The following is a 26,773-nucleotide window of genomic DNA, read 5'->3' on the forward strand; positions in this document are numbered from 1 at the left end:
TCTGGCACAATAATCAAAGGTTTTATAACAAAGCAATATGTGCAGCAAGGGAAAGCAGGGATTGATGAGCAGCAAAAGAAATGCAAGAATTTACAAGACAGAGGCACAGGGCAGAGCTATGCCAATACAAATCTTCGACAATCTTAATTATGCAGCGTGAAAGACGCTATCAGACACATACCTGAAGAAATTAGAAAGCAAAGGAAGAGAGAAAGTACAAGGTGTTTGTGACCTCTTTTTGCACCTGGCACGGCCGATGGGCCCATGCTTCCCATCGCTTAGAAGGGGGAAGAGGGAGGAAAACTGAAGCTCTCTAAGTTGCATGATTGGGGCAGGTGCGATGTGGTGTGCAGTGATTAGCAGATGAGGCAGAGAGGAAAGTGTAAAGATGTAGATTAGGGGGTTGGAAATTGAGCAAAGAACTTGTGAGAAGATAGACTTAATGTGACCATAGAGAAATATGTTGGTGTAATTGTTTATGAGCTAAGGCGGGGCTTGGTCTGGTGTTTCCTGCTCACAGGTGGACTCTGTTCCGTTACACTCTATGACTCCAGGAACCAGAAATGGTGGGTCAGATGCGAGAGAAGAGCAGGCAGGCCAGGGAGCAGAGCTCTCTTTTATAATTCCCCAGCGGGAGCGGTGGTTGAGAGTGGAACAGCCGGAGCAATGGGTGTTTCCACGTCCCTCAGTGGCTCACAGACATCCACTACAGCTTTGGCCCCACCCAGGCAAGGATTCCACACCTGAATTGGCCTCATTTGCTCTGCGCCTGGGCACGCAACGGAGCTCCTTTTACAACAAGGAGTGATCATACACCCCGACCATGAGCGCGCCTCCTCATCTCCCTGGTCCCAAAAGGCAGTGATGGTTGTTAATGATGACTGTGGCTGAGCGATGGCAGCGGGGGTGTAGCATAGCAGTTATAGTGCAGCAAGTTCCTGAGTGATGTGGTTGTGGTCGAGATTGTGGCGTCAATGGTGAGTATAGATGAGTTTGAGTTGTGGTTCGATGATGTGGGGATTATTATGAAGGCATTGTGATGGTGCACGAAATAATGCAACATTGGGGTCCAAGTATGACAAAGGTCTGAGGTGATGTGTCATTGAATAATAGCACTAGGTTTGAACAGGAAATGGCACGTGCATGCAAATGAGCTGTTTGCGTGCAGGCATGCATGAAGGAGAGATCATGTGTACAAAGTAAAGTAAAATAGATGAAAGAATAAACAATGGGAATAAAGACCTGCCTAAAAGCCCTTGCAATGCATTTTGTCCCATAAACCCACAAGACATGAAGGAAGGGCAATCTGAACTGCGTACTAATTAAATAACTGTCGAAGTACAGCTCGAAATTGTCTGCCATTGCCTGGGGGAGCGCCGGCTGTCATGTCATATATATACTGTATATATATATATATATATATATATATATATATATATATATATATATATATATATATATATATATATATATATATATACACTCAAATAAGTGTCAGTGTGTGTGTGTGTGTGTGTGTGTGTGTGTGTGTGTGTGTGTGTGTGTGTGTGTGTGTGTGTGTGTGTGTGTGTGTGTGTGTGTGTGTGTGTGTGTGTGTGTGTGTGTGTGTGTCAGTGTGTCAGTGTGTCAGTGTGTCACCTCCATAACTCCAAAACCATGAAACCCAGCAGCCTGAAACTTTGCATTCATCCTAAGAAAAGTCCAAGAAAGTGCAAGGGTGAAAATGGGATGTTTGGGTTGATTAAAACACTTTTGAAGAGAATTAACGGCCATATCCTTTATCAGGCACATCCTCGGTCACGACTCTCCATGGGGTCTGAAGGCATATCCTTGGTAACCTTGCTGCCATGTTTTTTGGCCTGCTCAACGATGCCTTGACTTGGAACAGGCCGCAACGATTTCTTAACGGTAAAGTTTTTTGTTTTCACTTTCCTCACTCATATCGAATGCCTGTTCATCATAGCTATGAATCGCGGGTACATTGCAATGCTTATAAACGTCCAGAGACATCAGTGTTTGTTGCTTTATTTCATTTACGCACATGCGATCACCACGAGTATCTCTTAAACTAAGCAGAATTACAAAATTTAAGCTCCACAATCAAACTTACAAGCAGTTCTGACTCCTAAAATAAGTGTTTGTTTGTCCAATTCGGACATATTTGACATTTGGGCATCTCCATGAGGTTCGGAGATTTAACATGATGGTTTGGTGATTGCTAATCGCATACCAAGCAAGCCATTTCTTATGAACCATTTTGTTGGAATGCTTAATCCAGTGCTCTACAATATTCGCACTGTTGCTGAATACTGCATGTCGATGAACTTGAACAAAGTTCAAGGGTCACTCGCAGAAGTTCTTAGCCATGTGTTGTTCTGCGGTGCAAGAGGCCGTGCCTGGCTTGCTGAAAATGTGAAATTTTATTTTCCACGACGTTTCCCTTATACTCATATGACCTTACATGACACATCTTCCATTACACGACTTCGGCATATATAAATACAAAGAAAAATTAAATGCTTCAATTTAAAAGTTTCTTCAACCGTTTTGCTTGGCGCACATTTAAGTTTCAATGGTGATACCGTGGTTTGATACTGGAGGTCGGAAAGCAAAATTAATTATTTGGTAACGATGAGAAAAAATATTTTCAGTTATAAAATAATGAATTGCCACACCACGGCAGAAAAGCCGAGAGGGATGCATGCTTGCTGTGTGTAGCCTGGATTTGAATCCCAACCCAGCTATAAACTGTCATCTTGGTGTTTCACAGGCAGGGTGATTCATCAATGTGTGTGCCGTCTCTCGGATGGATGATAAACTGGGCATCACATCTGCCAGAATCCCTCACCCCCTCTTCCTCCCTCACCCCTATCCTACCCACCCCCTTTCTCTCCCTCCCAACCCTACCCCCTCTCTCCCACCTCTCTCCCCCTTTCCAACCCCGACGACTTCTCCCTCTCTTTCCGACCTCTCCCCTCTTCCCCCCTTTCCCCTTACTTCCCTCTATCTGTCTCTCTCCCACCCCTCCCCCTGCTCCCCAACCTTCCCTCTGTTGAAGAGACTAGCATGTACAAATCAGATTCGGAGTAAGCTGACCAGTGGGGTGCAAAGGTCGCTGCATGTACGAGAATGCATGCATGCAGGCAGACCTTTGCCAGGAAGATAGCATGGGTTTTAAATGCTAATGCCCCAGGTCTGAAAGTATCCGTGTGTGTGTGTGTGTGTGTGTGTGTGTGTGTGTGTGTGTGTGTGTGTGTGTGTGTCTCCCGTCTCCATTCTCCCTCCTCTCTCTCTCCCCCCTCTCCTCTCTTTACCCTCCCTCCCCTCGCTCTTCTCTCTCCCTTCCCTCTCTCCCCCTCACCCCTTAATATCCCTGTCAGCGAAGCGACGGATTGTATTTGCCAGTGTGTGTGTGTGTGTGTGTGTGTGTGTGTGTGTGTGTGTAATATATATATATATATATGTATATATATATATATATATATATATATATATATATATATATATATATATATATATATATATATATGTATATTGTTGTGGGCCGGGGGTCAGGTGAGAAGACCACCAGAGGGGGTTCTCTTAAAGTTCTGGGGTTCTATCTCGGGTTCCCACCAGACTCCCCGGAATTGCAGGCCGTCGTACACGGATAATTCCATGACACGGCGGGTCGCAAACTGACCGTGGACGCCAATAATTCAACCGCGTGACCTGGGGTCCTCCCGTCTATGGGTTAACCGGGTTACCTAATCAATCACGTGATTTAATTACCGGGGAACACAACCTCGATACGCCTTGTCCGAACCGGATCACTTTACCGGATCGGATGCAGCCGAGCGACACTGCCAAGAACGTACCGGCTCAAATGAATGGAACGTTGGGAATAAAGTCCAGGCTAAGCGAGGATTCGGACCATGCTGGATCAATGAAATAACAGACAAAAATGAGCTGGGAACATTTCTAATAATAATTTATTTACAAGCAGGCAAGGAAAGATATGTGGTACAGTGAAAAGTTTTATTGTTGTGTGTAATGCAGGGATAGAAAGAACCGTGAGGTGCGACAGAATACAAGCAATTTAGAAAAGCAGACAGAGAGCAGAGTTATCCCGATATAATTATTCTGCGATCTTAACTTAAAACGAGGAGAGGTGCCAGGACACACACACACACACACACACACACACACACACACACACACACACACACACACACACACACACACACACACACACACACACACACACACACACACACACACACACACACACACACACACACACCCGATAAAGAGGAGTTGCTGAAGAGAAAAAGGAGAGTAGATGAGGCTAACGGTCTCTCAATACCTTGCACAATTGCTCGATCACGCCATCAATAAATTTTGTGGGGATGCTCCGCTGGGTGATACCTCCCTGACAGCAGGCACGTCGTCTCTTGCTTTGTGGCACTTCGTGCAGCTAGCGTCGGTCCAGAGAACGAGACGCGACCGTCGGGCATGAAGGCGGGACTTTGGGTGGAGAAGGTGGAGTCGAGAGCGAATGTGCGGAGTGGTAGACAGAACCAGGTGAGTGGGTGGAGTCAGCGACGTGTGGGCGGAGAAGGGCAGGAGAAGGTGGAGTCGCAGGCGATGAGGACAAAACGGTGGGAGTAAAAGCCGGAGAGATCGATCCCAGTCCCGGCAGAAAACAGGACGAGCCGACAGCAGCGATGGACAAGACACCAAAACCGGAACTACGGATGGCCACCCGTCCTTTATAGACCCTGAGGTGCAGGGTGGGGGCATTACCCTGAAGCGGCATCATCACCCGAATAGACTGCTCTGATTGGGCCCGGACCACTGCGTGGCCTGACCGTGATGGCCAGAAGCTGCTCCACTCCACTTCCGGAAAGATAACTCCAAGCTGCAGAATCATCTCGCTCCGAGACGATTCTTGGAAATAAAGCAGGCAAGATTTACAATGATCAAATAAAAACACTTATGCAATTCTACTTTAATACGACATCAAACACTCAGATGAAAATAAACCCAGATGTATGGCAAAGGACCCCTGCAGCCAGAGAGGGAGGTGAGCTGAGCTCACAGTTCTTTCGGGTACCTGAACGTTGGAGGGAAGGGATGCTCCATGGTGCGGCACCTGTCAATGGTCGTGCGGCTCGGTCCACGGCCGCACGCGTGGAGACCATGTCTGCGAAGGAGCCCGGATCGAGTAGAGCGGAGTCCGACGCGGGGATCAGGGCTGCAGACAGGACACAACAAGAGACCCGGTCAAGGTCGGGTCGAGGTCTTCTTCTCTCTCACACTCAAAATGAACGACCCCCAAAGAGTGCAACCACTCTCCGACCTTCCTCCTTTCTTTCGCTACCAGCCGACGAACTGCATCACTCCAATGCTCTTCACTTTCAGGGTTGCTTCGTAATTTTATAGATCTCCCTCAGCAGGGAGGGGCCTTGGTGAAGCTGACGTCACTGTCCGTCCTGGTTTGCCAGGGCTTCCATGGGGTCCCCCCTTTCTGGGCGGATTTCGGCCATGCCGGGAAGCCCACCCACTCCATGTGTACGGACTCACCAAAAAGGTACTGCACAAAGATTTTGCCTCGGAAAGCGAGTCGCCGGTTAGGCGAGTCGGCGAACAAGCGCTTGTTCAGCCCATGCGAGAGTAGCAAGCGAGAGGAGGGTACTGTGGTTCAAAATAAAAGGGGAGAAATGATTTATAAACCTAACTAAAAGCCATCGCAACGCACCCCTTTTGCTTTCCCACAACACACAAGGAGGGGTTCTATCTGCACATATACTTAATGGAATAACTGACTTCGGGACAACTGTATGTTTGTATGCATACGGTTCCTCGAACTGTAACAATATGAATCGCCCCGCACCGAACTCCACGACATGAATTGCCTTGCACCGATCTCCCGGACTGTGCCCCGGCGACCGGTCGAGGGTCGTGTCGGTCCCGCATGCCCGCCCGGGCACCCCCGATTAGCGCTAATCAATGTCTGCCCCACGATGTGCCACGCAGCTCCAGCGATCCGAACTGCACAGCATGCCTCTGCCTGATCGCGGCTTCGCCGGTCGGAGAGGCGAGGAGACATCCACTGTCCGTGGAGAACACATGCGGCCGCCAGCGAGGACTGACGGTAAGGTGTTAGGGTAAACCCATGCACAGATGGTAAGATGTTAGGATAAATCCATGCACAGACCAGAACAAGATGTGTGCCATTCGTGCCCTGCTATGTGCGATAATAACGTGTCACGAGCGAAGCACGAGTCCGCCTGCCATCGAGCATGTTTCGTACAGTATGCATAGATCCGCCATGGCCCACGTGGTCAGTGCTCGCGTTCACCCGATTCTGCTATCGTGTGCATGGAGCCAACCACGATCTCTGTCAGGAATTGAGGGAAACAATCGGATATAATAATTAGATGGAGGTTTGGAATGAAAAAGAATATAGATAAAAGTATCAAATGGAGAAATGGAGGGAAAAGAGGATGCTGATATAATTAAATCCAGAAATGGGTGAAAAGAACGCGCTGCCCGTATCTTGCCCACTTGCATCCTGTACAACGTGGCGTGGTTGTTGTTTTTCTATTATCGGCATCTGACGATGTAGTTATTGGCACCAAGCTGCCAGCCACGCTCTCGTCGATATTGGGTCATTTGCTTCTGTGTTGTGAAAAACAACATCCGTGCAGCCTCTTAAAGAGATATTCATTCGTATGCCTTTTCAACGCAACCAGCAATCTCATCCCAGATCATTGGAAACGTCCGACAATTATCTCAAGCTTGTGGCAGAGGTTCCTTCAAGGGTATCACTGTATCCTCGCAGCTGCGCTGTCGATGCTCGTGTGCTGTTGTTGCGGCTTTCCTATTCCTCTTCCCCGGATGCAGCACGTGCTGCACGTGCTGGCCTCCGCGAGGACCCAAATTCGGATTTACCTCAGGAATAAGCAGAAAAGAAGAGTAGAAATGAAGTTACAGTGGTGTAAACAGACCAAGCTATGAGATCCCCGCAACGCACGTCCCATTGTCCCGCTAGACAAAAGGGAAGGGACTAACTATACGTATATTAATGGGATAACTGTCTGGGGACCACTATATGTTGGTTGCTATTTCTTTGGAGGGATGTGGTTCTGGGAACCGCAACAATATATATATATATATATATATATATATATATATATATATATATATATATATATATATATATATATATATATATATATATATATATATATATATATATATATATATATATATATATATATATATATATATATATATATATATATATATACACAGCTGTGGAAAAAATTGAGACCACTGCAAAATTATCAGTTTTTCTGGTTTTACTATTTATAGGTATGTGTTTGAGTAAAATGAACATTTTTGTTTTATTCTATAAACTACTGACAACATTTCTCCCAAATTCCAAGTAAAAATATTGTCATTGAGAGCATTTATTGCAGAAAATGACAACTGGTCAAAATAACAACAAATATTCAGTGTTTTCAGACCTCAAATAATACAAACAAAACAAGTTCATATTCATTTTTAAACAACACAATACTAATGTTTTAACTTAGGAAGAGTTCAGAAATCAATATTTTGTGGGATAACCCTGATTTTCAATCACAGCTTTCATGTGTCTTGGCATGCTCTCCAGCAGTCTTTCACATTGCTGTTGGGTGACTGTATGCCACTCCTGGCGCAAAAATTCAAGCAGCTCGGCTTTGTTTCATGGCTTGTGACCATCCATCTTCCTCTTGATCACATTCCAGAGGTCTTCAATGGGGTTCAGGTCTGGAGATTGGGCTGGCCATGACAGGGTCTTGATCTGATGGTCCTCCATCCACACCTTGATTGACCTGGCTGTGTGGCATGGAGCATTGTCCTGCTGGAAAAACCAATCCTCAGAGTTGGGGAACATTGTCAGAGCAGAAGGAAGCAAGTGTTCTTCCAGGACAACCTTGTACGTGGCTTGATTCATGAGTCCTTCACAAAGACAAATCTGCCCGATTCCAGCCTTGCTGAAGCACCCCCAGATCATCACCGATCCTCCACCAAATTTCACAGTGGGTGCGAGACACTGTGGCTTGTAGGCCTCTCCAGGTCTCCATCTAACCATTAGACGACCAGGTGTTGGGCAATGCGGAAAATTGGACTCATCAGAGAAGATGACCTTACTCCAGTCCTCCACGGTTCAATCCTTGTGGTCTTTTGCAAACCTCAGCCTGGCTCTTCTTTGCTTCTCATTGATGAAGGGCTTTTTTCTAGCTTTGCACGACTTCAGCCCTGTTTCAAGGAGCCTGTTTCGAACCGTCTTCGCCGTGCACTTCATCCCAGCTGCCGTTTGCCATTCTTTTTGTCAGTCACTTGATGTCATCCTACGGTTGTTGAGTGACATTCGAATGAGTTGGCGGTCATGCCGGTCAGTGTAAAGTCGTTTTTGCCCTCTGCCAGTCTGTGGCTTTGTTGTCTCCAATGTCTCCTGCTTGACCTTGTTCTTATGAACCGCCGTCTTTGAAATTTTAAGGATGGAAACAACGTGACGCTCACTGTATCGCTCTGCCAGTAAAGCCAGAATTGTACCCTTCTTTTCCTCACTCAAAACTTTTCTTTTCAACTCTTTTGGCATGGTCAATTGTTATTTTTTTGATTCCAATTACTTTTGAGGTACCACGAGCACTGTTTTTGACATCCAGCTGGTCCTATTGCAAGAGGAGAGTGATGACCACAGCAGTGGTTTTTATACTTTTCCTTGTTTAATAAGATTTGGTTCAGGTGATCACCTAATCAGTACCTCACAAAGTAGAATGAGGTGTACCTGTGTTGGAATTCAACAGACACTGGAATGGAATGGCTGCCATACATGTAGAGATGCTGATTGAAATTTTTTTTGGAGTGGTCTCTTATTTTTTTCCAGAGATATATATATATATACACACACACACACACACACACACACACACACACACACACACACACACACACACACACACACACACACACACACACACACACACACACACACACACGACACCGAAGTCGGTTTCCATCACAGACGAATAACTTTATTTTCCCAATTTTTCTCCTTCCGGCATCTACAGAAAATCGATACATCTTAAAACCCTTCTCTGATCGATTGGTGCATCCAGCAGCCTGTAAGTATATATATATATATATATATATATATATATATATATATATATATATATATATATATATATATATATATATATATATATATATATATATATATATACAGTATATAGAAATGATGAGTTATCGTGTGCTCATTCAATAAGTTGTCGATGAAAACAAAATGGCGCCCATGACCCATGTGACCAGAAATTTTTGGAATGCATGACGCTACTCGGAGTATGTAGGGACTCCAGTCAATGTCAGTCACGTGGTTTGTGCGGCATCACTGGGCCCCGCCATGATCCTCAAGCATTATCCAATCAGTCATAATTGACAAACGAGATTGTCACTTAAAATTGACAGCTATAACTACAACTGCTCGGTGCCAATAGCATCCAGGTTGTTTTCAGTTATCTACTTTTTAAATACAAAATCTCGGCTGATGGAAGAGTGAGGGCAATAAAACAATTCATTTTCAGAGTTGCTATTGACTGTCACATCTGGACAAGATGAGCCTATTTACTGTGGCTTTTGTGATTGTTATGGGATGGCTCCACCTGCCCAAATGATTTGAATACGTGCATTATTGGCTATTATACAGCAAGTGTGATTAGAAAAAGAACAATAAACAAACAAAAAAAGTTTGAATAATAGAGTGATCACAGCCACACTGAAAGAGATAGTTTTAGCCAATGTTTCAAGAATTGCGCAAGCAAACCCAAAGACTTAATGAACTACATGTGAAAGTCTTCTGAAATACGTTGGATTACCTTTTATATGTAAAAAGTGAAACCGTGCATCGAGAAGTGTGATGCACGTTTGAGAGATTAGATTCCACCTGCAGCACAGCTCAAAGCAACACTTTTTTTGGCAGATGCTCTGATCTGATCCTGCTGACTCTCTCCACTCAAAAATTGATGGACGTGACGGATGAAAAATTGAATTCGATCAAACTCAATTGAAAGCATAATTTTAAAAACTGACAGATTTTACATACACATCATCATCCTTTATAAATTTCAGTTATAACTGACATTCTCAGTTTGAATGATAGTGTTAACAGGCCTAACCAAGAACAGTACTGATTTTAGAGGATGACAAAACATGCCAATTATGTTTTGTCTTCAAGTCCAACAGGTCAGAATCAAGTTGACATAATTTCTCTTTTCCCATGGATGAGCTCCATAGGGGGGAAAAAAATGTGTGGAGGCATTGAGCACAAAAAAAAACCTGAAGATGACCATCCAAATAAGGATAGGCTCTGGCTAGTTCAGCAAAGACAACATGGAGACAGACATGGCCCAAGTACTCATGCTTCATGTTTTCTCACACGAACAGATAGAAACCGCATCAGAGCTCCAGATTGCTGTTATTCCTGGATCAATGACATTACCTGACTGACTCTAAGGAAAATCCTCTTTATCTCTTTGCTGATGACTCCACCCTCTGCCGTACCATCTGTCATCCCTCAGATCGGCAAGCAGCAGCCTCCTCACTCTCTGCAGATCTGGATAAAAGCACAAGCTGCTCCAACACGTGGAACATGTCTTTCAACCCTGACAAATTTCACACTCTCACTATATCTCTCCGAGAGGACTGTCTGCCCCCCTCCCAATCTACTTTCTCAACAATCCTCTTGAAGAAGTCCTTTCATTCAAACTTCTCGGTCTCACTATCTGCCATGATATTTCCTGGGAAAACCACATTTCCAAGCTGGCCTCCAAACTGGGCATCCCCCATCGTGCAAAGTCCTTCCTTGGCACACCTGAGCTCCTGACCACATACAAAGCTTTCATCCACAGCCTGATGGAGTACTGCTCTCCCCTCTGGGCTGGTGCTACCACCTCTCACCTTTCTCAGCTTCACGCTGTGGAAACCAAGGCATTTAGGATCATTAGTATCTCCCGCGATGAGGCTGTCTTTGGACCTCTCACTCCCTCACAGCAGGCAGGTCGGTGGTCTTTCTGTCTCCTCCAGTCTCCTCTTCGGCCTCGCCCCTCCTGCTCTGTCAGCGATATGTCCCCCCACCCTCCCCCATATTTCTGCTCAAGGTCCGCCAGCAACCCCCTTGTGGTAAAACTACCAAAATCAAGAATTACTGCTCACCTTCACTCTTTCATTCCTCTTTTTTTCCTGCCTTTGGAACAAACTCCGACACTCTTTTGAATCCCACCCTTCCCTCCAGGTTTTCAAAACAGCTGTTCACCACTATCTCTTATCTTCCCCCATCCAAAACCACGATCACTTCTTCCTTCGCTAATCCACCCCAAACCCACCTCCTTAAAATTCCCTGCTTTCCTTCCTGAAAGTCCCTGTCATGTAAGGACCTGAAAGTCCCTGTAGTGTCCATGTTGTTTACCCCGTGTACCCCGCCCCATCCCTCTCCCTTCCACAGATCTCCTCATGTGTCTGTTCCCCACTGTTTTTTCCTTCCCTCTCCCACTCCTCTTGTCTCCTGCTCCCCTTGTTGCATGTTCTGTGCGTTAGCTCTCATACGAGCCTCGACCTTGTATTAAAAGAAAGAAAAAAAGAAAGAAATCATCATTAGTGTTTACTCTGGGATGGGCTGGCAGGATGGCTGAGAGAGGTACGCACACTCACCTGAGCTGGATAGCCGAGGCTTGAATCTCGGCCATGCTATAAACCGTCATCCTGGTGTTTCACAGGCAGGGCAATTCATAAATGTGTGTGCCTTCCCTCAGATGTACATTAAACGTCAGGCGATATGAGTTGGTGGACGTTAAAGATCCCACAGTGTGTTTCGCGAAAAGTAGGCGAGCTATCGCCAGCACCATGAACAAATTCAAACTTCCTGCCCTGACCTTCATCGAACGTCAGGCCGAGCCAGCCGGTTCATGAAAGATTTTGCCCAAAAACCTCCCCAGCCAACTGCACAAGAGCGTGGGAATACTTGTGGCCGTAAAAGAGGAAGGAATTTCCGCTAGCACGTACCTTTATGTATCAACCATCAACATTATATGGAACGATTATAAATGTTTGAATTATTATTTGCAAGCCTAAATACGTTTATATGCTGACTGGACTGATTTTGTTTCAATCAAAAAAATGATCACCTGCAAAAATAGGTGAACACAAATTCAAATGTGCAAGCAAAGTCTCACTACGCAACTCCAAACCAAGTGCAAAATACAGCCTATTTTAGCTTGTACACGTGTTCATACAAAGAACAGGATGTAAGGAAGGGTTGTTTAGAGTAGGAAAATGTAAATGTTTCGTGTTAACCTCAAGCACAGCCAGATGGTGAGGAAGCAATGCAAAATGAGTGCAAATTGCTTGTTTTGGTGAAAAAGACATTTACAAAGACCTCAAGGACCATGGTGTAATGAAATTCAAGCTTCAGTGTTCTGCCTGAAGGGCACAATAATTTATCAAAACGTTTTCTTGTCAAATTAGCTGGTGTAATAATAAAAACCTGGTTACCCTCCCCAACTCTAAGATGAGCACTCACTCCCAATTTTTCATCCCTTATACTCTCTCGTCTATTGGACGAGGCTCCCAGTGTCTGTTGTCTCCTGTCCCTCCCTCCAGCCTTCAAAAGCGCTGCTCACTGTCATCTCATGCTTTCTCCCATACCCACCCCTGCTCACTTCTCCTCTTGCTGACCCCCCGCCCCCCATATCCCAACCCCTTCCTTGCCCTCTGCTTTCTGCCACTCATCCACTCTTGCACAATGCCTTTGTACCCGTTCTCCTTAGATCCTCGACAGTCTGTGAACCTGTTTCCCACTACTTCCTACCTCCTCCATGAGTCGTTTTCTGTATAAAACAAGAATGACTGCACTGTGGTCAGAACCTGCGACACAAAATCGATATATTTTTACCTCCTCTGTCCACTCAACCACCTCATCCTTGCTCATGTCCCACGTGTATATGTGGTGAAAGCTGCGTCTGAGGGGGGAAAAAAATCATCATTACCCACAGCTCAGATTACATTCTCTAATCTGTCTCATTAACCTTATGCCGTGTCTGTCCTGTGTTCACATGTGAATGAATAAGATTAGAGAGAGCCGTGTCTGTCCCGTGTTCACATGTGAATGAATAAGATTAGAGAGAGCCGTGTCTGTCCCGTGTTCACATGTGAATGAATAAGATTAGAGAGAGCAGTGTCTGTCCCATGTTCCCATATCAATGAATAAGATTAGATAGAGCCGTGTCTGTCCCGTGTTCCCATGTCAATGAATAAGATTATATAGAATCCTATCTGCCCCGTGTTCCCATGTGAATGAATAAGATTAGATAGAGCCGTGTCTGTCCCGTGTTCACATGTGAATGAATAACATTAGAGAGAGCCGTGTCTGTCCCGTGTTCCCATGTCAATGAATAAGATTATATAGAATCCTATCTGCCCCGTGTTCCCATGTGAATGAATAAGATTAGATAGAGCCGTGTCTGCCCCATGTTCCCATGTCAATGAATAAGATTAGATAGAGCCGTGTCTGCCCCATGTTCCCATGTCAATGAATAAGATTAGATAGAGCCGTGTCTGTCCCGTGTTCCCATATCAATGAATAAGATTATATAGAATCCTATCTGCCCTGTGTTCCCATGTGAATGAATAAGATTAGATAGAGCCGTGTCTGCCCCATGTTCCCATGTCAATGAATAAGATTAGATAGAGCCGTGTCTGTCCCGTGTTCCCATGTCAATGAATAAGATTATATAGAATCCTATCTGCCCCGTGTTCCCATGTCAATGAATAAGATTAGATAGAGCCGTGTCTGCCCCATGTTCCCATGTCAATGAATAAGATTAGATAGAGCCGTGTCTGCCCCATGTTCCCATGTCAATGAATAAGATTAGATAGAGCCGTGTCTGCCCCATGTTCCCATGTCAATGAATAAGATTAGATAGAGCCGTGTCTGTCCCGTGTTCCCATGTCAATGAATAAGATTATATAGAATCCTATCTGCCCCGTGTTCCCATGTCAATGAATAAGATTATATAGAATCCTATCTGCCCCGTGTTCCCATGTGAATGAATAAGATTAGATAGAGCCGTGTCTGTCCCGTGTTCACATGTGAATGAATAAGATTAGAGAGAGCCGTGTCTGTCCCGTGTTCCCATGTCAATGAATAAGATTATATAGAATCCTATCTGCCCCGTGTTCCCATGTGAATGAATAAGATTAGATAGAGCCGTGTCTGTCCCATGTTCCCATGTCAATGAATAAGATTAGATAGAGCCGTGTCTGCCCCATGTTCCCATGCCAATGAATAAGATTAGATAGAGCCGTGTCTGCCCCATGTTCCCATGTCAATGAATAAGATTAGATAGAGCCGTGTCTGTCCCGTGTTCCCATGTCAATGAATAAGATTATATAGAATCCTATCTGTCCCGTGTTCCCATGTCAATGAATAAGATTATATAGAACCCTATCTGCCCCATGTTCCCATATCAATGAATAAGATTAGAGAGAGCCGTGTCTGTCCCGTGTTCCCATGTCAATGAATAAGATTATATAGAACCCTATCTGTCCCGTGTTCCCATATCAATGAATAAGATTAGATAGAGCCGTGTCTGTCCCGTGTTCCCATGTCAATGAATAAGATTATCTAGAACCATATCTGCCCCATGTTCCCATATCAATGAATAAGATTAGATAGAATCCTATCTGCCCCATGTTCCCATATCAATGAATAAGATTATATAGAACCCTATCTGCCCCATGTTCCCATATCAATGAATAAGATTATATAGAACCCTATCTGCCCCATGTTCCCATATCAATGAATAAGATTATATAGAACCCTATCTGCCCCATGTTCCCATATCAATGAATAAGATTATATAGAACCCTATCTGCCCCATGTTCCCATATCAATGAATAAGATTAGATAGAGCCGTGTCTGTCCCATGTTCCCATGTCAATTAATAAGATTATATAGAACCCTATCTGTCCCAAGTTCGGATGTTCCTATGTGAATGAATAAGATTAGATCGATAAGATTCATAGCGATTCCAAATGAGGGATTTATTTTATATCAGTTACCTCAGGTGTGTGTGTGTGTGTGTGTGTGTGTGTGTGTGTGTGTGTGTGTGTGTGTGTGTGTGTGTGTGTGTGTGTGTGTGTGTGTGTGTGTCACTTTCCCTTTTTCTGTCCTCCTGCCCTCTCTCTATTATAATAAAACTTTTGTTCATAAAAACCAGTTCGTGATCATTCGAGGTACGGTAGGTATGGGACTTTGCCACGAAGCGCGAGTGAGTGGATTGCCTTTAAAAATTCAGTGATGGGCCGATTGGGAAACGCGCATTGAAAGCATTCTCAAAAGAGTCGATTTATCACAGTTATACCAAAACGGTTATATTAGAATGAGCTGATTCGTCACACGGTCACGGACTGTTTAATCCCAATATGGGGCCGTTCAATAATTACATAACACTATTTTTTAGGGAGGTGCGTACGAGCTTGATTAAACCTTACCAGTAATTTTTATTCGACATACGATTAGATTTTTCGAGGTCCCTCGTCGTGAGGAACACTCGATCCAAACAAAGCCAGTGGAAATCTGACACAACAAACCCAGACAGTGTATAATCGGCAGAGGCCTACAGGCCCAATGTGTTAAGCCCACCAGGAAACCAAGATGGTGGCCATATCATTTTTGTCTGGGTGCTACGGTGGGTGCAGTCAAGTGACAGATGTGGGTGTGATCCGGCAGCTGTCTGACCAACGGGTGCACATTTCAAAAATCGACACAACAACAGCAACAACAACAACACGAAGCTCTTGGAGTCCTGCTGACATATCCCAGGTAAAAAAAAATAAATTGCATTATGGTTCATAAATTGTAATTCATGTGCTTTATCTGCAAAGCTGATATGAGCATTAAATATGAAGATTTTGTGGTAGTTGGTAACATTGGGCAAACAGCAGTTATGCGCATTTCATTCATCATGCACACAATTCAGAACGATGCTTCATTTGGCCATTGAAGGTGTACTCGAAGGACATATTACAGGTGGACCACCTATTCAGCCAAGACATACTCACTCACCTGCTTCTGCCGCCATGCTTCTCTGTGCATCATTTTTATCTTCTTTTAAGGAAACAATCACTGCTGGGTCTTTTTCTTCCTGCTCACTCAACGTCAGACCATCCTACACACAACACAACACGCAATTTGAACACATAAGTAATTATCTATACTCGAGAAGTGAAATTGTAAATTAATTTATATATTTGTTTGTTTAAATATGCTTCAAAAACATTTTTAAAAAACATACTGAACCAAATCCAACCACATTTTGCATGTTGCCAAAGGGTACATGCAAATAAACTATACACCAAGTATAGTTTCTGAAGGGGTAGGATATCCGGGGGAGGGGTTTAGGATGGGGGAAGACACCAATTCTCTCAACGTAAATGTGTATCGTATAGCACCACTCATGGAAGCCAGTATTACAAATCATCTTCTTATATAAAAGAAAGTTGAAACAACTTGATAATTGATCATTGAAATCTGATTGAGAATGATTCAAAATGTACAAAATGTTTAATTTCACTCATTTTAACCTGATGCTAAAACCAAAGCACCCTTCACTGAGCTTCGCAGCGAAGCAGAAGTAATTTTTGCTCACATATGTATGTGTATAAGCAGCAGGTATAGCTGACAAAGGTGGTGGTAGCTGACTTCCAAGCAGATGGAAGATGACCTCAGGTTAATGATAGGCTGCATAACAAATGAACAGAGCAGAACGTTTGCAAAGTAAAATATGTTGTCTTCTAATTAAATCCATCAGCAAAAGCAATGGGTAATTTTATCCTGTGTTTGTAATTAAAAAAAAAAATTCCCATGTTAATTAAACAAATCATTCAGAATAAACCTAGATCAATAAAGGGTCAGGTAACTGTAAAACTAGCTTGTACCTGAAACTTTGAATAAATATTTTACCTATTTATAAATAAATTTTGGGCTCGTGCATGAAGCACCGCCATTAGCGGATTGCCGACAAGCTCGCTCGGCTATTCCTGTTGGTGGATTCACCGAGGTAGAGTGTTCTTAATTGCCAATTAGCACCAAATTAACCCGACGGATGTGGAGACCTTACGTCCCTTACCCGCGGGTGGCAATAATAGCGCAAAGAGTTCAAAGTAAGTTCTGGTGCACACAGCAGACTCAAGAGGAACCACTTCAATTTGGATTGTTTTCAATAAAGTTGAGCAGTAAAACCAGAAATTACAGGAAATTGCAGAAATAAGATGTGACTGAGACAACAAACTGTGACACAAAGTGAAAAAACACAAAATGAAACATCAAATCACATGCACGAGAGAATACGAAATTCTCCATTGTTTGTTTTATAGTTAAACAGGAACTCGAGTGACATTACACGGGCTGGAAGGGGAGAACTGGGTGAGGAGATCAAGACTTGACAACAATAAGGTGGTGGGAAGGAGGCATGGAGGGAAGCAAGATGCACCAATGGAAAAAATATCAAAGCAAAAAAGGCAAACATATCACTTTAGTTTTTGCACAAGTCAGAAAGAGAAATCTTTATGCAAAAGCCAAGACGGAGGATTAAACTTGATGCTAAGTACAGAAGACAAAGAACAAAAAAGTTGTACTCGAGTAAAAACATCACCTGTGATATACAAGACAGGTTGCAAGGTGTTTTGCTCAACATCTCCACATCCATGGCCCAGGAGAATTTGCAGAGCCTGTCCACAAGGGTAATGCCTCATAAGGTCATCTTGCATCATTTGGTGTAAAGTCAATACCAACGCAACATTTTTGAAGGGGGAAAAAAATAAAACTTTTATAATTTAAATCGATTAATGAGATATTTAAATACATTTACATACAAAAAGGATGGAGAAGGCAATCACCAACACGGTTGTTATTTACGGACACTCCCGAAACCACACAAGAGTTTGCCTTTCTCAACCAAAGGTTTCCAACAACAACCGACTGTTCTTACCGTATCATTAAACATCCCACATGAAGGGGACAGTAATGCCTTTGATAACCCAATAATCTTGCTTTATTCAATCTCAGCTGCTGTCCTGAAATGCTTTGGGTACTGTGCATCTTTTGTGTACCTTGGGAATGACTGTGCGGTGACTCAATCAACAACTGGAACATCAGTGATCATGGAACTCCATTTTAAAAATTAATTTAGCTTCACCACTGGAATTATTTTCCAAAAAAACACAACTTTCTACCGAAGCTCTTCTGTTCCGTTTCATAATCTCCAGCCACCTCTTTCAAGGTAATGTACTTCTTTCTTAACATGGCTTTAGGCTCGTGGAGGAGATTCAACACAAACCATGCACACACATGCAGACAAATACACGAGCCAACACTGGGCTTGACTTCAGCCAAACACAGCCACTGAGCTTGGAAGAAATGACACAACTTCCCAAGGCATTCTGGGAACTGGCGATATCTTTATGACATCACTTTTCTCTACGACACAGCAAGGCAATTAAGGAGAAATCCCCCAACCCCACGCCCTCACCATTTTCCCCGCTTCCCGATGGGAGACCAACACATGGGGTTCAGCTGTGCTCTGTCCTCTAAATGTTGAACATCAAGTGAGTAAGCAATGCATATCATTTTAGAAGTCTTTGGTATGACTCGGCCGAGGTCAGAATTGAACCGCCGACCTCCCAGACTCAAAGTGGGCACTCAAATCATTATGCAACAGAGTCTGGCACTTCCAATGTTTTGAAGTTTAGAAGGAGAAGCAGCAATAAAAAAGGCTACTTTGTATATATTGTAGAAAAACAAGTGCACAAGCATATGTAGGGTCATAATTTGTACTGCCTCGATTGAGCTAATGGTCAAGGCGAAGTAACTGTGGTCATGTGGAGGTCTGGTTGGGTCGATTATGTCAATACAGTAGAGGAAAAGGGAGAAGCCCCCCTGGTCACCAAGTGCTGAAAAGTGCAGACTCCAGTTCAGATGAGGACTCTCCAGATTGGTTCTACCTCATACACATTACCAACTGATGAGCGGACTCTCACGGAGGAACAGGGAACCAACAAGAGTCCCATGGACAACTCCTCTGACATTGAATGTACTTGTCAACTCTTCGATGCCAAACAAAGAAGGCACGGTAGTTAAATGCAATTTTGGTCCTCAGGTGCTAAATAACACCAGTGACATATCTGAATCCCGAAAGCGCAGTGATCATCGAAGTCGAAAGCAACAAGTTCCGCGGCAGACCTTGACTTATTACCAGCAAGAGAGCCAAGTGCCAAAGCTTGTGTTGTGTATAACCATGTTGGACCACCCGTGATAAAGGTACCGATCCCAATTTACCCCAGGTTAGGTCCACTTAACCTGGGGTGGACAAGTACAGCAAGTACAGCCAAGTTTTGGCAAGTACAGCCATCTCACAGATCTGCATGTATCCAAACATCCAGTGTCTGGAGACTAAGCATCTGCGAAGTTGCTGAGATTGTAAAAGCGATATTAAACATTGCAAAATCACAACATGGTCATACAATTAGAATATGTCCATCAATCCTGACAAATTACACACTCACTATCTCTCTACAAAAGGACCAACTGACAATGCCCCCCCCTCCCCACCCACATATACTTCCATAACAATCGTCTTGAGGAAGTTTGGTCATTCAAACTCCTATGCCTCATGATCAGCCATGATCTTTCTTGGGCAAACCACATTTCAAAGTTGGCCTCCAAAAGCCAGCCTCCTCCATTTTACTCAGCATCCTCTGTCATACAAAGTTCTCCCAAGTAATGGAATACTGCTCTCCCTTTTGGGCTGGCTCCCCTGCCTCACATCTTGCTCAGCTTGTCATCGTTAAAACAAAGGCCTTCAAGATGATTGGAAACACATGCAATGAAGCTGAGTCTATGGGTCTATCACTTCGCCTTCACAGACAGATCGATGGTCTCTAACTTTCACTGCCTCCTTTCTGGTCCTCCACCCTTTGCTCTTTCTGTGCTTCCTCTCAACCCCCAGGTTTCTGCAGGGCACACACGGTCCACCAGCAACCCCCTTCTGGTGAAACTACCTAAATCCAAGATCATCGCTCACCTCCACTCAACTCATTCCTCTTTTTTCACACCTGTGGAACCAACTTCCTCATTCTCTTCAACCTCATTCTTCCCTGCAGGTCTTCAAGACAGCTATTCACCACCATCTCAGATCATCCCCAATTCAAAACCATGATTTTTTTCTATCCTTGTTAACCCACCTCTCCACCCCAATCCCACTTCCATACAAACTTCCAGTTTTCCCTCTTTGGAGTTTCCTTCTGTATCCATCTTGTCCACCCCATGCATCCTCTCCTGTCCCTCATTCCTCTCCACACCCATTGTTTGGCCAAGTCTACCTCTATCTTGGCCTTCAACTTTGCTGTTGGTGTTTCCCCACCTCTCTCAACTATTACTTTTGTCCTGTTGTTGTATCCTGATCTGTTCAGCGTACTAATACTCGCTCTTCCATGAGCCAAGACAATGTACAGTGGCCTGCAAAAGTATTCATCCCCCCCCCCCCCGCCTCCAAAGTTTTCACGTTTTGATGCCACCTGAGCTTATTTCATGCTTTCAAATCCAATTTAATACATAGAATCTTCACAAACTACTCCAAAATGATAAAGCTAAAAATGCAGATAAAATGTGTACAAGTTGGATTAACAGAGAAAATCAGAGGATTCTCAGTTGCATCAGCATTCAAACCCTTTGCCTAATTGCCCCAAAATCACTTCAGGAGATAATTATTCGTTTTGAAAAGTCACAAAATAAGTGTAATATATTATTGCGGTTCTGGGAACCGCGTCCCTCCAAACAATGGCATCCATCATACAGTGATCCCCAGACAGTTATTTCATTAATAGACGTACAGTTAAACCCTTCGTTCTTGTCTAATGGGACAAATGGGAAAAGTGCGTTGTGTGAATCTCATAGTTCGATATGATTATATCTCTAACTTCATTATTATAACAACTGTTTTCTTTAATTATTACTGTTTCAATTACTGACATGTATTCATTTCTCTGTAACTCATTTATTGGAACCTATAATCAAACATATTTCAATCAAATGTATTTTAATGGCACTTGTATCTGCTGCTTTTGTCTGTCCCTTGTCTTCCCTCCCCTGTCCTCTTCTCTCTCTCAATGTGACAGGCCTTTCCAAAGAATGTACTGTCCAAAATTGTTTTGCCTAGAGTTGTACAGTTGCACCCTTGCCTTACTTTTCTCATGTGAAAATGGCTGTCAAGGATAGACATGGGTCGTCATGACCCAACTCCCCTCCTCCTCCTCCTCCTCAACCCTTTTAACTTTCCCCCACCTTTCCTTAGACATTATATATAGACTAGCCGAAACCTGGTCACAGACGGATTCCGTTCATTCAACCACCCTCACCAGCTCACCCACACTCAAGGGACATGGAGTGAACAGGGTGTGCTTTCCCCCGCCTACTCATACCCCGCCCCTGCCCCATTCCCCCCACCTTCAATTTGCTTCCCCCCGCCCAAAAAATTAATTACCCCGGCCCCGCCCCCACCTCTTCACTCCCCCCCGTCTCTTGATTCCCTTCCCAACTCGCCCCCGCCCCTCTGTCCACCCCCTCACACTCAACCCCGCCTAATTCACCCCAGCCCCCGCCCACTCATCCCCCGCCCCATTTACAACTGTCTCCCGCTTTCAATTTGCTTATCCCCGCCCAAAAACTTGCTTACCTTTCCCCCCGCCTCTTCACTCCTCGCCCCCGTCTCAACGAAAAGTGTTTATTCTGCTTCAGAGTTGAAGGTTGACTATTGCCACCATGTGCGATGCACTCTTACAGGTACGAAGTTTCTTTCAGTCCAGGTGACAGTACCGAGAAAAACGTGACGCGACCGCTAGGAGGAGCACAAAATTGGTCCTTCAGTATTAATATATAGATACAATGTTTCGTGTTACATTTTTGTGTCAAATTCACATTCTGAGGTAGTCAGCATGTGCAGAAGAGGGTTTTACATTGCAAACGCTATTTTCGAGGAGTGGAATTACACCTCTCAGCGGTAACGGTCTGTCGACGACAGACGTAGTGACGTCAGCGAATGACCGATGATGTCATGACGTGACGCCTCTCAGCGGTGACATCACACGTCGCCATGTAAACGAATGTAAAACGAAAAGTGTTTATTCTGCTCCAGATTTGGAAGTTGACTATTGCCACTATGTGCGATGCACTCTTACAGGTACGAAGTTTCTTTCAGTCCAGGTCACAGTACTGAGAAAAACGTGAGGCGGCCGCTAGGAGGAGCACAAAATTGGTCCTTCAGTATTAATATATAGATGATTTTTGTAACTCCAATTTAGCGTAGACCATTGTATGATGCCCCTTCGCTCCGTGATATCACGCGGAATAAATATTCTCTGATTGAACTGTACTTTGCCTCGAGTGGACATTGAATATTAAGAGTTCCACAACACAGTCCATAACCTTTTGAGATATCGTAACATATATATATATATATATATATATATATATATATATATATATATATATATATATATATATATATATATATATATATATATATATATATATATATATATTGTTGTGGGCCGAGTGTCGGTGGCGAGAACGACTGCTAGGTGGGGGAGGTTACGCCGTCTCCCACCAGACTCCCCGGAATTGTAGGCCGTCGCTCCGGATAATTCCGTGAACTGGCGGGTCGATGAACCGACCGTGGACGCCAATATCTCAACTGCGTAGCGTAGGGTCTGTTTGTCTAAAACCAATTTACCTAAGTAACTCAGCGATTTCGACGACCGGGGAAACCACGCCCTCGGCACGCCTTGCACGAACCGTGTCACTCTCATGACTGCGGTAGAGTTCCAACTCCCGACTACCAACTCCGGTTCGGGTGCAGCCGAGCAGAAACTGCCAAAGCCGTGTCGGCTGGAATGAACGGATTATCGGGAATGAAACCCCGCTTATACTCAGACCCGGACCATGCTTGACAGCTAGACCAATGTAAGAAGGGACAGAAACGGACTGGGAACATTTCTAACTAATTTATTAACAGTAAATAGACAAAGGCAAGACTTGACACGAATATGCAAGCAGGGAAATATTTACAATAAGCAAAAACACTGACTCAGTTCTACTTAAAGATGGGCACACACGCAGACACACACAGAAAAGAAACCCCAGAGTCTTTATTTGACCCTCACAGCCGTGAAGAGAGACAAGCTAGGGGTCAGAGTTCGGTGGGTACCTGGTTGTCGGAGGAAAAGCGTGCTCTGTAGTGCGGCACCTGCCAAAGGTCGTCGGTTTGGTCACAGTCGCACGTGTGGGACTCGTGGCTCGTGGTAGAGCTTGCGTGGCGAATAGTCGGGGTCCACAGAACTCCTCTCCCCGTAACAGCCACCGTGAGGAACGAACCAGACTGCTCACAGCCACCGTGAGGAACGAACCAGACTGCTCACAGCCACCGTGAATACTCCTCTGGTCCAACCACCGTGAAAACTCTTCTGGTCCAACTACCGTGAAAACTCTTCTCCACCGAATTCTCTGCTGAGGATGGCGTCGTAACTTTTATAGACCTCCCTCAGTGGAGAGAGGCTTTGGTGAAACCGACGTCACTGTTCGCCCCGATTGGACGGGGCTTCCATGGGTCCACCCTTTCTGGGAAGGGTTTCGGCTACCGGGAAGCCCGCCCACTCCACACATGCGGACTCGCCCAAAAAGGTACTTCACAAAGATTTTTCCTCGAAACAGCGAGTCGTCGATTGGGCGGTTGAAGCGCATGTTCAGTGGTGTTGTCGGTTTGTTTGTTGGATGGTCTTAGATGGTAAAGATTTAATAACCTAACGAAAAGAAGTCGCAACACGTTTTTGATTCTCCCACGAGACAAAAGGAAAGGGATCTGACTACAAATGTACTTAACGGGATAACTGACTTTTGGGACTTGTATGTTGAATGCAAATAGTTTCCAGATCCGTAACACCAACCCCCCCCCCCCCCTTTTATAGACTCGGACTGAGTCGTTAATTTTTGTGGCATGCAGGTGTAAGTACATTTTACCTATGGATCCCTGAGTGCGACATTTGGAATACATGTCCCCAAAAAAATAATATAGTGTGTTACATAACTAAACAGACTCACTCGGACAACTTAACTACATTGCCGGCACTAAACAAACAACAGGTGGGTTAAAATTATGTACAGTCCTAATATTTACACCACCGTGGCTCAGGACCTGTGACTTGAGGAGAGAAAACACAGCAAAGTTAACATTTGTCGGTGAGTGCGCAGACGTCTTTAGGGCCTTCAAAGGTCCCTTGATTGTCGTTGAATCCTTTTTTATATATTTCAGCTGCTGGAGGCAACTCACCCTAACACGGCAGGCCATACATCGTCTCACAGGCTATTTGAACTGGCCTTTATGCAACAAGATCTCCAGGATGCTCAGTGCAGTCGCCGGTCCATTTGAACTGGCCTTCATGCAACAACAAGGTATCCGGGCTGCTCAAATGCAGTACCCGGTAATGCGGATGCCTGCAAGGCAGTCCTTGCAAAACACTTTCAGCAATGGTCCTAGAGCACATAGTGAGAGTGAATGACAATGCAAACAAAGGCATGGTCAGGCATGGAGGCAAGGCAAAGGCAGGCAAAGCATGGCATGGCAAACGCAGACCAGGCAAGATGCAGTACAAGAGGAGGTCGGCACACGAAGCTGGCCGGCCTCGGTCTGGTCTTGTGAGGTTGTGGAGGGAGTGCGGTGGTGCCGGCCGGTCTGAAAACGGGCTCGGACCTACCCTACGGTCTCCCCCCAACCTATCGCCTTTGCCTGTCCTTGTTCATACTCACCCCCATTAGTTTGCAACAACAAAATAACAAAGAAATTTTGACTATTTTTTCTCTTTTTTGATATATAATTACGTATGTCCCGAGCCCCCTTATCGTCTTTGTTCGGCTAACCTGTCCTGACCGTCTATCCCTAATTCCTAAGATTCCTTTTTAAGAGGATTGAGGAAGAGACAAGTGAATCTGTCTCGAGGCCCAATGCAGCCTCAAAATAACTACCTCAGATTTCAGCAATTTCCCAAGGTGAGTCCAGCGGCCGACGAACAGCGAAGGGATGGATGGTGCGAAGGGGTACACGTTTTCCATCTATCCTAGCATTTATTAATGTTAATCTATCCCCGGGGCTTTTCAACACGCCTGTCTCTTTAAACTATCGGTTCGAGAAACCATGATTCCCGTTGCCTGTGTTGGTGTTTGTGATTAATTTGGGCCCGGCCCACAAATTTTCTCTCGTGCTCTTGCACAATTTCGTGGCTGGGTAGCGTGGCTCCATTGGCAGAGATTCCCATCTGCCGAACTCGAACTACGGCAACCCCGGGTCGCTGAGACTGTCTCCGAGCCAACTTACTCCGTATGAACGTGGGGAATGCCCCTGGCAGTGTCCCTTTGATGCCCACGTGGTATTTTGGTGCTCCGGGTCCCATTTCCCTGAACTGCCCGTGCCCATTACACTAACTCGGTCCCTTGGACCCATGGCCTACTCTGGCCAACTACTTCGATGCCCATGGGGCCCTCTACACAGTGCGCACATTTCCACAGCCACGCTCCCAGCCGGTCAATAGACTCCTGCACCCTACAAAAAGGTTTCGTGCCTTCGTGCAACACCAACAACAAAACAACATCAGTTTTGGTTAATTTGACTTACCCACTAACTAACGTTACACTAACCCCGGGTTCCCTTGGGTGGGATTCACTCCTCCCCCCAATCATTCATTCGCACCATGCATTCCACATTCACTCCACTCACACTCGGGCCCGCTGACCCACGTTCACTCATTATGTTCCTTTCTCTTCTTTTTTTTTCTCGACACACACTAACAACTATGTCCCTCTTACTAATCTGTGCTCCCCGTCATCCCTTACTCAAATGCACGTTCCCTTTAACTCTACGTAGCTAATCTACGTCCCCACTACACGTCCCATGTCTGTCCATGTCCCCAATCCATTTTAAATGATATCCTAAATTCCCTCTAACTGATCCCACCAGATCCCATGGAGGACTGCTCTTACCCCCATGAGGCCTGGTCTATCTATCGCTAAACCCATCCACTAACTAGTGTTCCTTTGCCCAAGGACGAGGATGTTCGCTACATCCCGGCGGGGAATCATTTACTCGGAGCAAGGCCATCCGACCCTTGCTTCGCCAGGACGGCGGTTTGCAGTTCGCACGTCCCTTCTGTTTGGGTGATACAGGCGAGCGTAACATCACCCCGTCGATCGCATGACACGCTCGCCTCCGAGCCAACCACCATGTGAGCCAGCGTGGTCTATTCACGTGGCCTTCGTGTCGCCCAATCTCCGCCGACGTCACTCGCACACGAACCGCCCTGCGAAGCTTGCCACGCAGACGGAACTGGCTGTGTCGGCCCCGAGACTCACTCCGTGCGTCACGTCGGCCTCCGTGCACGTGGTCACATGGGGCCACGTGCTTTCCAAATTCACACCATTCATTTCGTCGCCATTTTAACCGTCCACGTGATGGTCTGTTCCAATCACGGGACGTTTCCGCGCCGGCTTCCGAATCCGGAGTCGTGCGCGCCTGGGCCGCTCGCAAAACGCGGAACGGATCTCGCACACAACGTCCCGCGGAGCCGACGCGGTCTCCAAAAT

The 26,773-nt window shown here is 45.1% G+C and overlaps 1 protein-coding gene across 24 annotated transcripts in view; it reads right to left on the reverse strand.

Moving 5' to 3' along the window:
- The window catches only part of LOC147031775 (uncharacterized), a 96,829-nt gene that overhangs the window by 61,807 nt on the left and 8,249 nt on the right, over nucleotides 1–26,773 (reverse strand). For 11 of the 24 annotated variants that reach the window (XM_085867454.1, XM_085867470.1, XM_085867478.1 and 8 more), the window contains exons 2-4: nucleotides 17,745–17,820; nucleotides 16,157–16,259; nucleotides 5,096–5,236 (exon numbers count right to left, since the gene is read on the reverse strand). In XM_085867454.1, the coding sequence (XP_085723580.1) occupies nucleotides 5,096–5,236; nucleotides 16,157–16,259; nucleotides 17,745–17,798 (298 nt within the window). In that variant the 5' untranslated portion in view covers nucleotides 17,799–17,820. Of the gene's footprint in view, nucleotides 1–5,095; nucleotides 5,237–12,982; nucleotides 13,050–16,156; nucleotides 16,260–17,744; nucleotides 17,821–24,470; nucleotides 26,702–26,773 lie in introns of those variants that run through there. The other 13 variants (XM_085867482.1, XM_085867493.1, XM_085867481.1 and 10 more) reach the window with 6 other exon arrangements.

Source organism: Eptatretus burgeri, chromosome 2, assembly GCF_056783735.1.
Source record: "Eptatretus burgeri isolate ZD-2024b chromosome 2, Ebu_testis_v1, whole genome shotgun sequence".
NCBI lineage: Eukaryota > Metazoa > Chordata > Myxini > Myxiniformes > Myxinidae > Eptatretus > Eptatretus burgeri.